This window comes from Mauremys reevesii, linkage group 1 (assembly GCF_016161935.1).
Source record: "Mauremys reevesii isolate NIE-2019 linkage group 1, ASM1616193v1, whole genome shotgun sequence".
NCBI classification, from domain to species: Eukaryota; Metazoa; Chordata; order Testudines; family Geoemydidae; genus Mauremys; species Mauremys reevesii.
In genome coordinates, this window is record NC_052623.1 from 315416114 (window position 1) to 315428663 (window position 12550).

Genomic DNA, 12550 nt, shown 5'->3' on the forward strand with positions numbered 1-12550 from the left:
GAGAGTTCTGTGGCTGGGCTGTATACTCCTGAACTGGCCAAGTGAGACAAGTCTGTGTCTCAAGGAGGGCCTTGTCACCAGGACTGCTGGGGCTTTGAACAGAACAAATGTTTGCAGTCTCTGAGTGGTTATGCCATCCTTGTTTGTGAGGGAGGAAGCTCAGCATTGTGTCTTAGTATGTAAGTCAGTTGCCAGGTGAACTAGAGTGGCAAACCAGATGAGTTTGGGTGGGAGTTTGGAGAAGGGAGTATGATTGCTGTTTTAGGGATGGCTACACCAGTTAGCAGATATGGATTATGAGAGAACTGCTGTGACCTGCCTTGGATGTGCTATATTTCCTTTCTGCTGGAATACAGAACAAATTTCTGATGTACGCAATGCAAGCTGGTGCCCATACTGGAGGGGAAAATACATGGTCTGGAAGCGTAAATTGAAACATTGTGCAAGAAAACAAAGGCTTCTTAGACAACCAGATTTGGAAATCATTGTCACATGTGGAAGGGAACTGGAGAGAGTAGAAACCAGCAGGGCAGACAGGCAATTGGTGACCTAGAAGGAAAAAGAGCCAGGAGGCATTCAGTTCAACTAGAAGACCACCTGATAAAGAGCTCTGTGTAACTCAAAAGCCTGTCTCTCTCACCAAGAGAAGCTCATCCAATAAAAGATATTACCTTACTCACCTTGTGTCTAGAAGTATCAAAACATTTTCAGACACTTAGCCAGTCAACAACAAAAGAACTTCTTTGGAGGAATGGAACAGAAAGCTACAGGGATCACACTTGATGGGTGGTATCCTTGCAGTATAAAATAAACAGCAACCAAGAGAGTTTCTTCAACCATTCTAAGAATTCAAACAATCATAACTGATTATTCCACAATAACAAGAATGGACAGAAAATTCAGCAAGGGATACAAGGACAATAGGACAGTGTGCTATCTCCATGGAGTAATGATATAAGATGTAACAGCAGGATTAGACAGGATTATGATGTTACCGAAATGTTGGGTTTGCCTAGCTGAGAGCTAATGTGTTAGGTTTTTTGACTTGCAGAATGGGGGTGTTGAAAGGAGACTTGGTGCGAACTAGCACTTTTAACCGCAGGAATGTGGTGATAAGGTTTTGGAGGCCTAGCAAAGCTTTATTTTGCAGAAGAAAGGAGAGCTTTGTACTAGGATACAGAAACTTTAACTTTATACAAAAAACAATAATTTTTATACACACTTACACAGGCTTTGGTTGTGTTAGCATTTGATTGGTGGTTAGAAAACCCTGCACCCCTGCAATCTGCTCAGCAAAAAACAGTTTAGGACTAGCTTTAACTGCCTTTAAACTGATAAGGGAAAACAGTTTAAAAATTCAGGCTACTGTGTCCCTGAGGTGTTTAATTTTCCCTGATGGTTGCCAGCTATTATAAACTGCTTCACTAGCTATTGGGGGGGGAAACTCTACTGACTGTTACAATGAGGTTGTCTGGCAAGTCTCCACTGATGATGATACATGCTGGAACCAATAAACTCAGCGTCACATGGAATTACTGAGCTTTAGAAGACCTCAGGCATCTTGGAAGGGAGCAGAAGAAAAAGAAAGCGATTTTCGTGGAGATCTACCAATCCAGTAAGTGAGAGAAGGCGGAAAATACTGGAAGAGAACTATTGGCTACACAATTGGTGTGAGGCTGAAGGTTTTCGTTTTGTGAAACACTAGGCCACACTCCAGTGGAGAGGGGCTATACATATAGGATGGTCTGCATCTCACAAGTAAGGTGCTAGCCTTGGTTGGAAACTAGCTGGAGCAGCTACGAGGGCATTAAACAACTAACAGTGTGGAAGGTGCTAAGAAGGAAAACAAGGTACAAAAGTTAAACTCAAGATGGCACAAACAAACTAAATTGATGTGGCAACACAACAAGACGACATCACAGCTCTTCTACACTCTTTATGCTGGCTTCCCATATAATTTCAAATCAAATTTAAGGTCTCAGTCCTTATTTTCAAGGAGCTCAGTGGCCTAGACCCAGGATATCTAAAACATTTCCTACACTCCAAAACAAAGACATTGGTCAACAACTCTGCTCCTCAGGCACAATGGAACTCTCTACAATAAGGGTAGAGTTTGTCTGTGTAGTAGACAGAACTCTCTCTGGGGCTGGTCCCACACTGTGGAATGAATTCCCCCAGGAACTAACCACCACCACAAACCTCACCACTTCCTGCTCAAATTGCAAGGCTCATTTCTTTGACCTTGCCTTCTCTAACATAAACACATAGCAACAGGTATGTTTAATAAAAAAAACAAAACTTAAAAGACTGCTAAAACAAGACAATCTGCTACACGAGCTGCTATCCCTGGGGAGGATGAGAGACCAAACACCATATGACAGACGTGTAATCACATTGCTTAATGCACTAATAGAAGATGCTGGTGATGAGTGCAGTATAAGAACCTTTGTGGAAGAGAATGTAATATACTTTGACTTATTTCCACACAACATTCTGATTGAAGAGTTAGAACTATAACATATCAATTAAGCATTCATTAAATGGATTAAGAAATGGTTAATTGACAGGTCTCAAATTGTAGTTGTCAGAGGAGAGTCATCAATGAATATGGGTGTTTTTTGTGAGGTTCTGCAAGGATGCAGACTATGCCCAATGCTATTCAACATTTTCACCAACAATAAGTAAACATCAAGACACTGCAGATAAAATTTGTGGATGACAAAGATTGGCAGAGAGGTAAATAGTGATGAGAACAGAGCAATCCTACAAAGCAATCTGGATTCATACAAAATAGGTTTTAATACATCTAAATACAAAGAACGCAGATAACCTACCGAATGGGGGACTGGATCCTGGAAAGCAATGATTCTGAAAAGGATTTAGTGATTACAGAATCAGAGAAATGTACAGCCTGAAGGGGTCTTAAGAGGTCATCTAGTCCAATCCCCGGCGCAGGACCAAGTATATCTAAACCAGAGGTTCTCAAACTGGGGATCAGGACCCCCCAGGGGCTCACAAGCTGTTAGCCTCCACCCCAAGCCCCGCTTTTCCTCAGCATTTATAATGGTGTTAAATATATGAAAATGTGTTTTTAATTTATAAGAGGGGTCGGACTCAGAGGCTTGCTATGTGAAAGGAGTCACCAGTACAAAAGTTTGAGAACCACTGATCTAAACCATCCCTGACGTGCTTTTCTAACTCACTCTTATAAACCTCCAATGACAGAGATTCCATAACCTCCCTTGATAACATGTTTAGTGCTTAGCTATCCTTATATTTAGAACGTTTTTTTTAATCTTACCTGAATCTCCTCTGCCATAGATTAAGCCCATTATATCTTGTCCTACAATAAGTGGACGTGGAGAACAATTGATCACCATCCTCTTTATTACCGTCCTTAACATATCTGAAGACTTTTCAGGTCCCTCCCCAGTCTTCTTTTCTCAAAGACTAAACATACCCAGTGTTTTTAAATCCTTCCTCAGAGATTAGGTTTTTTAAAACTTTTTATCATTTTTGTTCCTCTCCTCTGGACTCTCTCCAATTTCTACACATCTTTTTAAAAGTGTGATGCCCAGAACTGGACACACCACACCAGCTGAGGCCTCACCAACGCTGAGTAGACCTGAATAATTACCTCCCATATCTTACATACAACACTCCTGTGAATAAACCCCAGAATTACGTTTGCTTTTTTCGCCACTGAATGACACTACTGGATCACATTCAATTTGTGATCTGCTGTAACCTGCACATCCTTTTCTGTAGTACTATCACTTACCCAGTTATTCCCCATTTTGTATTTGTGCATTTGATCTTTTCTTCCTAAGTGTAGTACTTTTGACTTGTCTTTACTGAATTTCATCTTGTTGATTTCAGACCAATTCTCCAGTTTGTCAAGGTCATCTTGAATTCTAACTCTGCCACCAAAAGCTTGCAATCCTTCCCAGGGTGGTGTCATCCACAAATGTTATAAATATATTCTATACTTCATTATCCAAATCATTAATGATGTAGACAAGCAACTGAACATGAGCTCCTAGTGCGATTCTGTGGGGAAAATGGGCTAATGTCATCCTTGTATGTACAAATGGAAGTACTGAGTAGGAGCATGGAGGTGATTTTTAATCGCTGTTTATGGCGTTGGTGAGATTGATACTAGAATACTGCATATAGTCCTGGTGTCCACATTTTAAAACAAATGTTGAATTACTCGACAGGGCACAGAAGAGAGCCACAAAAACGATTCGAGGGCTGGAGAAAATGCCTTGGGATGAGAGTCAAAGAGCTCCATCTGTTTAGCTTATCAAAAACAAGACTGAGACATGAATTGATTATGAAATGTAAGTACCTTCATATGTACAAAAAATGGTACTAAAGACAAAGGCAGAATAAGAAATAATGGCTGGAAGCTGAAACTAGACAAATTCAAATGAGAAATTAGGCACAAATTTTTAATAGAGAGGATGATGAACCATTTGAACAAACTATCACCAGAAGTAATGAATACTCCATCTCTTGATATCTGTAAATCAAGAGTGGATGTCATTCTAGAAGATATATTTTAGTCAAACACAAATTGGTACAGGGCTGAATACAAAGGCAACTGGATAAAATTTTATGGTGATATACAAGAGGTCAGATCTGATGATCTAATGGTCCCCTCTGATCTAAACATTTCTCAATCTATCAAACCCTGTTACTAAACCTTCTGCACACATCTTTATCAGAGTTTCCCACTCCATTTGGATGTTTGGTGCAGTAGTTGGCTTTGTCAGGATTACAGACCATAAAAACTTCCTTATGGAGGGCAGACAGCACCAAATTATGCAGAAATTCATGCAGAAACTTCTCTTCTGGGTAAATCATTGTCTTATCACACAAATCCTTGGGAATGCTTAAATATAGGTGTCGCCATTGATCAGCAATAACAACAACAGCAACAACTGCTCAATTAAAATACTGTATTACAATAAAATAAATAGCAAACTATTTACTTATTTCACAATTTCAGAATTAATGTGAACAAGTGCAATGGATTACGTTAATTGAGTATGTCATTTCATTAATAGTGAAACATGCATCTTACTCATTACACTTGCAGATAAGTCTGATCACAAGAAATATTTAAATATTTAACCCTTGCCTACTCCCTTCAAAGATTTCTGTGTATGATAGCAAGTAAGCTGAAAGAAAACACGATGCATTTTGGAAGATATCTCTCAAAGTAGTGACCTACATGTTTTCAAATACCAATCGCTGATTATTTAGACAAAATGTCCCTAGTCCAGAAAAAAACCTTCATCTGCCCTCGCTGTAGAATGATACAAGGTAACTTGCATATAGCATTAATATTTAAAATAATGTTTAAAATATTGATTAATTCAACAGAAGTCAAGCAAAAGACATATCTGGCTTTAAGACTAAGCTTGATAAGTTTATGGAGGGGATGGTATGATGGGATAGCCTAATTTTGGCAATTTAATTTGGCAACTGATCTTTGATTATCAGCAGATAAGTATGCCCAGTGGTCTGTGATGGGATGTTAGATGGGGTGGGATTTGAGTTACTACAGAGAATTCTTTCCTGGGTGTGGGCAAGACTCACCAGCCAGCATGCTCAGGGTTTAACTGATCACCATATTTGGGGTCGGGAAGGAATTTTCCTCCGGGGCAGATTGGCAGAAGCCCTGGAGGTTTTTCGCCTTCCTCTGCAGCATGAGGCATGGGTCACTTGCTGGAAGATTCTCTGCAGCTTGAGGTCTTCAAACCACAATTTGGGAACTTCAATAACTCAGACGAAGGTTAGGGGTTTTTACAGGAGTGGGTGGGAGAGATTCTGTGGCCTGCATTGTGCAGGAGGTCAGACTAGATGATCATAATGGTCCCTTCTAACCTTAAAGTCTATGAACATTATTTGTGTAAACAGTAAAGTTCATTAAACAAAGGTGTTATCACAGGTTGTTGGGATAACATAGAGCACTGGGAATCATTTTGTATGTTCCCACAAACTTGCCCAACCTCACGGCTGGCATTTCTATGACAGAATTTTAGAATTAGAAAGGAAAGGGGGTGGAGATATTTGAGCCACAGGTAGAGTTCTCCAAATTCCAGTGAAGTGTACCAAGTTATGTGGCGGCTGTAAGAGTCTTATAGCAACATTAAAGACACTAGCTGGTTCAATTAATTGTAGTATTCAGGAATAAAGTAGTATTCCTTGAAATAGTTTGTGAGCATTCTACTGGTGTTCACTGTTTTCTATATTTTAGACACCATTTAGGACAGCAGTATGCATTAATCTAGGCATAGTATGTTTGCATATAGTTAATAAACACGATTATTTGGGAGACAACCGTGCCCATGCAGGGTCTTCATATTATTTTTGTTGGTAAAGATCAAAAAACAACTCTAATAAATGTTTTTATATCTTTAACAAAATTAAACAAATTTCAATAAATTTAGCCATTTTTCCTATTCTTAATTTGTCTAACAATAAACCAAAGTTCCTACTGGCACTTTCACTTGCAACTATCATATAATTTCTGTGAAAACATTACAGCTGGATTTGCAACAAATTGATTGAATATTGCTTTTTGTTGTTTTTCACATACATATGTTATGTTAACTAAGAAACACAAAATAAAAATTGGGATAATAATCTATTTGTCAGACCAGAAATAAAGGTTCACATCTAAAAGTGACATATCCTTCCTTATCTCTTCCTAACAAAGTAACAGTCTCAGGAACTGTCATTTTGATGACCCAATACATATTTTGCCTCAGACAGCCAGTCAAAACCCAGCTCCTTATTCAAAATCTATTTACAATCTGGAAGCAGGGTGGGAATGCAACATGTAGGAGCATACTTCTAATGAACTAAGCTTCGTGTCAGCAAATGGCATGTCCCTATTACTTCAGAAGTGTATAACACTTATAGACACGTCATTTGGGGTGACCCGAGACTCATTTTAACTCATACAGCCAGTTAAAAATCCAGCTCCTTATTCAAGCACTTTTTTATAATATGGAAGTGGGATGGGGTGGGATATTTAGCAGCATATTGCAAAAGAATAAAAGCTTCAGATCAGGGAGTGGCATGTCACAGATCCCTCAAAAACAGTCTGACAATCACAGGAATGTGTCACTTGGGGCGACCAAAACACATTTGGTCAGATATTGTCTGTTAAAACCCAGTTCTTTATTCAAGCCCTATGTACAATATGGAAGTGGGGTGGAAGCATGAATTTAGCAGCCAATTGCTCAGGAACAAAGTTTTGGGTCAGTGAGTGGCATGTCCCAAGTCCTTCAGAACTGTCTGTCAGAGGGATGTGTCACTTAGGGTGACCTGAAACTTATTTCATCACAAAAACAATGAAGAGTCTGGTGGCACCTTAAAAACTAACGGATTTATTTCCTAGCTCCTTGATTAATTAAGGAACAATTAAAAAATTAAATTCCTATTTACTTATCACAATCATATTAATTTGATAACATTTCTAAAAATTGAATATATTTCTAAGTAATTTTTTGGCCTTGGAATAAGGAACTGGGAATCACATAAGGAGGTGGTAGCACAAATAAGAAACTTGGAAAATGTAACCAGGAATAAGGAACCAACTTCAGCCTCTTCACCAGCCTCTTCACCAGCCTCAGGAAAATTATGAGTATGGCTCCAGGCCACACAGTACTCCTGGGAGGGATCACAGACACTGCTGAGGCCATGTCCCCCAAAGTCCTGGCTCCGCAGGAGGCCTGGGGGGAACATTTGGCTAGCCCCCACCCCCATCCCAGAGATGCTACTTTACCTATGATAATTTATATACCAAGATTCTGATTAAAACAGATTTTAAAAGGAAATTAAAAATACTGTTTTAAGACAAAAATGAGGGTTATTCTTTCTTTAAAAACATACACCAAACTAGAAGTTGAAATCTACAATTTTTCTTGTTCTCTTTTTCTAAAAATAAGGAGTTACCTTATTCTGTGAATCAATATGGGCATTGTACTCAAGCAATTGTACTACTAGAGATATATTAGCAGTCTGGGCAGCCAGGTGAAGGGCAGTGTTGCTGTTAACATCCACAAGATTAGGGTCTGCACCATGTTCTAGCAGCATAGTTGCACATTTTTCCTCCTGGCATTGTACTGCCTGTGAATATAACAGAAAAAGAGAGAATAAATTCTGCAAGTTAAATTCCATCTTATTACAATTGCCACAACTTAATGAAATTAATAAATAAAAAATTGCAGTAACATTTTGTTTATATACTATATTACATACCCACTGACAGTAATGTAACTTTATACATTCCATAATACAGAGTTTGCAGTTAAGTGGAAAAGTAATCTCAGTACATCTTACATAACTGCATTAAATAATGTGCATACCTTCATCAATGGGGATCTGTTATCATTGTCACACAGATTTAGTTTGCACTTGTTGTCCACTAAGTAATTAACAATATCTGAATGTCCATTAGCACAGGCAAGATGCAAAGGTGTCCTAAAAATAAGTTGATACAGCAAATTAACAGACAACCAAATAAAAGTTTGATGTTTATGTTATAGGAATAATGTCAATTTAAATTTGGCCCAAATTTTAGATTTTGTAAAAATAAGCTTAAAAAGAAACCATATTACCAATGGAAAACATTTCTGTACTTTAAAACATTACAAAACTAAGAATCTGAAAATTATAATAGCTATTAAAAAAAACCACAATAACCTTGAAATAATACACTTATTAGATGCTGATCCTGCAACTGGACCTGTACAGGTGAACTCCCGTGCCCAAATAGGGTGCTTTAATAGGACCCCAGTGCAATGCAGAACAGATTGCAGAATTGGAATCTTAGACTATAACAACCAAACCTGCAATTTTTCCTTACAATTAAAATGCAAAAACTGTCCAAAGTGTTAGGATATTGGCTTTTGTAACAAAATTTCAAGACAATTCTGAATTTTGTAAAGATAATATATATATATTACATTTTCTAGCAACTACAGCAAATGTAAGCCTATGCTCAGTGGAGTGGGTTTATAAAACTTCTGATTGGCCAAGTAAGATAAGGAAATTATCACCTTTAATTCTTTAATCATTAAAAAACAAAGCAGAAAACACAAGAAGTGTCCTGTCTTTGTGCCAATCTCAACTCTAATAGTCCTAACATTGAATCCTGCTATAAGAGTCCTCTCTATGGTAGAACTCCTTGCAATATGAGTTGATCACTTGTTCCAAAACATGAACTATGGTTGGCTAATTACCAGCTTAGAGAGTATAGTTATTTTTATTTCCTTACAACGTCACCAAACAGAAAACCCAGTCAACTTTGCAGTGTGTCAATAAATAAAATATATTTAATTTATTACAGCCTGTAATTCTCCTATTGTCTACATTGCACATATGCTCCTTGAATCTTTTGCATTTGAAATATTGTAGATTCTTTTGTTTTGCTACTAAACACTTCAACTTTCGGCATCTTTTATGTCTTAATATACCTAGTTCAATGGATCATCAATGGTACTTCTACTCCACAAAATAAAGGCAGAAAATGTGCCACATGGCTCCATCAATTGCAGTTGCCAGGGTGCTATAAGAAAGCTACTTTCCTGATTGCTGGAGATGTTAGCACCACAGATGGCCTTACAATTTTCCTTCCATTCAAACTTCTTCCAAGACAGAGGAGAAAAATAAGCATCCAATGGAGAGTTGGGACAGGAGTTTGAATGGATACAAAAGGCAAAGAACAGTCTTAAAATAATTTGCACCAAGCAACCGTGGCCGTAACTATGGTGGGGTGAGCAGGGCAGCCACCCATGGTGCAGAGCCCGCAAGGATGCAAAAATGGGGTGGCGTGCAGGATTGGGCCCAGTAGCATCAGCCCCCACCCACCCACTTGCAAGATTGGGCCCAGCTGCATTGGCCGGAGCCCAGGTTAGCAAATTGTGATGGATGGTTGATGCCCTGTCACAATTTGCTACTCCTGGACCAGAGAGGATGGGAAAATTGAGCGGCAGCAAACTGTGACATGTGATTTCTATCTGTCAGAATCTGCTAATCCTGGGCCAGAAGATTACAAAGGGGAGAGGTAGCAAATTGTGACAATGCAGGAAAAGAGAACATCCGTAGATGTCAGTAACTGCTGCTGATAACAAAATCTGTCAGTAGCTGTTTTTGACATTACACCCTGGTTCCTGGCCAGGAGGTAACAGTTTTCAAACTATGTGGTGCATCCCCCTAGGAAGGTGTACCCAACGGTTTGAAAACCTCTGTGCTAAACGGGAGGCAGAAATTGAGCAGACCCCACATGTCCCCCACAGGTCACATCTAGGAGGCGCAAATATGCTTGCTCGCCACAGGCGCTAAAATGCTTCATTACAGCTCTGCAAGCAACTGGCAGTTTTAAAAAACATAAAACCATCTAAAAGTGTGCCTACATTTGGTAACATTTAAGGTACATTACAGAGCCATTCTGGCTCTCAAACTTCTGTTTCAAGGGGGAAAACAGTTTTGCCATAAGTAGGGTGACCATATTTCCCTATGCTGAATACAGAACACCTGGTAAAATTTCTCATATTCAAGCGAGTTCAATGGCAATCAATCAGAACTAATGTTGAAATTAGCATCAAGTTGACTGAGCCCGTTACAAAGAAATACTGAGTAGTTGGATTATTTTTTAAATTTACCTTCTTATCTTTAAGGCTTTAGGGTTCACAAAGGGAGAGGTGACACACACTTCCATACACTTCTCGGGGGGGGGGGGGGTGAAGCATGATCGACTGACCTGTCCTGACCCTCCCTGCCCAGCACTCTACCCTCCATGCTTGGCTGTGCCCCTGAGACGGACCTGCCTCTCCTGGTCCCAAGTCTTCCCCAGGCAACATATGGGGGCAGCATGCAGGGTCACCTACTCGCCCCAGATTTTTGCCAGGGTTCACACCAGAATGTGGCCCACAGCAACCTTTCAGGACTGTGGGGGAGGGATGGGATGGGAGCAGCTTCCAGCCACAGGGGAGGGGGAAGGGATGACCTGGCAGTGTCTTTGCAGAGCTCACCTCTTCCACACCGCCCACCCTTGTGTCTGGAAGCAGCTTGTCCCTTCCTGCCTGCATAGTGTTGAAAGGCAGCTAACACTTCCAGGCTTCTGTTGGCCACCAACACAACACAACTGTCTCCTTTCCTCTGGCTACAGCACGGGCAGGAAGGGATTAAGCCCTAAGGATGCATTGTGCACTAGGGTCCAAGGACCTGACTGCAGACGCTTCAATGAACCCAGCCAGAGAGGTGGCTTAGCAGGGGAGGGTGCATAGGGGACAGAGCAGCCCAGTGTTCCCTGTGGGGAGGACCCCGGGTAGGGGTGTGTGTGAAGGGGATGCTGCCCGGGGGGCTGCTATGGAGCCTGCACGGCCAGGGCGCGAATAGGCTGGAAATCGCTTCCCCCCCACCCCGCCACTCCAGAGCTTAGCTGAGGGGTGGAGCGGCTTCCCTGTGCCAGCGCTGTGCAGGGCTTTGGCACATGCCAGGCTCGGCTCCTCCTGGCCAGTGCCCCAAGCCAGAGGGCCTTGGGCTTTCCTGGGGTGCCAGCCCAGCCAGAGGCAGTGGGGGAAGGAAGAAGTGCGCTGACCAGGCTATTGGTGAGCCAAGTACTCTGACCAGGGATATGAAGGAGCAGCAGAATTGGAGGAGGAGGAGGAAGGGGCAAAGCAGGGAGACGACAGCAAGAGGGGGAGCACATAAGGAGCAGATGGGTGGACAACACTTAACTGGCTGCTGCCTAGCGCCCTCCCACACTCACCAGCCACTGCAGCTCGCAGCCAGTGCCAGCTGGAAATGGGACTTGGGATGGGGCCCTGATGACCAAGAGCCAGCACCCAATGGGGGCTGTGCTGATGGACCAGTGAGGGGACGGCCAGCCCCACATGCTGCAGCTTTGCCCCACCACCAGCCTTGCACACCCACACCCATCATCAGCCACTGGACCCCCACACTCACCACTGGTGGGTGGGTGGCTGGCAAACAGGGATCGAGCCAGCAGCAGGAACTACTAGTACTGATCGGGGGGCAGAAAATACAGAACAATTTGCCCGTTTTTAAGAAAAAGTCAGGACACTTGCAGGGGGGCTTAAATATGGGACTGTCCCTTTAAAAGTGGGATGTCTGGTCACCCTAGCCATAAGACTCATAGACTTTCAGGTCAGAAGGGACCACTGTGATGATCTAATGTCTTATCTCCTTTGCAGCCACAGAACCTCACCCACCAACTCCTATAACAGACCCCCTCACCTCTGGCTGAGTTACTTAAGTTCTTAACTCATGGTTTAAAGGCTTCAAAAGTTACAGAGACTCCACCATTTACATTAGCTTAAATTGCAACTGACCCGTGCCCATGCTGCACTGGAAGGCTACAGCATCATTAGGGTACAGCGGTTCTCAATCTATTTACCATTGGGGACCCCATATGCTGCTCTCTATCAGTTACGTGAGCCACATCCACACAACCTGTGGCATCCTTGAGGCTGTCACATGGGCCACCACCGTGTGCGGATTGGGC

At 41.5% G+C, this 12550-nt stretch overlaps 1 protein-coding gene across 18 annotated transcripts in view; it reads right to left on the minus strand.

The window, feature by feature from the left end:
• ANKRD7 (ankyrin repeat domain 7) overlaps positions 1-12550 on the minus strand; it is a 184049-nt gene that overhangs the window by 170597 nt on the left and 902 nt on the right. For all 18 annotated transcript variants that reach the window (XR_005590376.1, XR_005590372.1, XR_005590374.1 and 15 more), the window contains exons 2-3: positions 8388-8502; positions 7975-8148 (exon numbers count right to left, since the gene is read on the minus strand). Coding sequence is in view for 14 of the 18 variants with exons in the window: in XM_039509062.1 (XP_039364996.1) it covers positions 7975-8148; positions 8388-8502 (289 nt within the window). In the remaining 4 variants the exon portion in view is untranslated. The remainder of the gene's footprint in view (positions 1-7974; positions 8149-8387; positions 8503-12550) is intronic.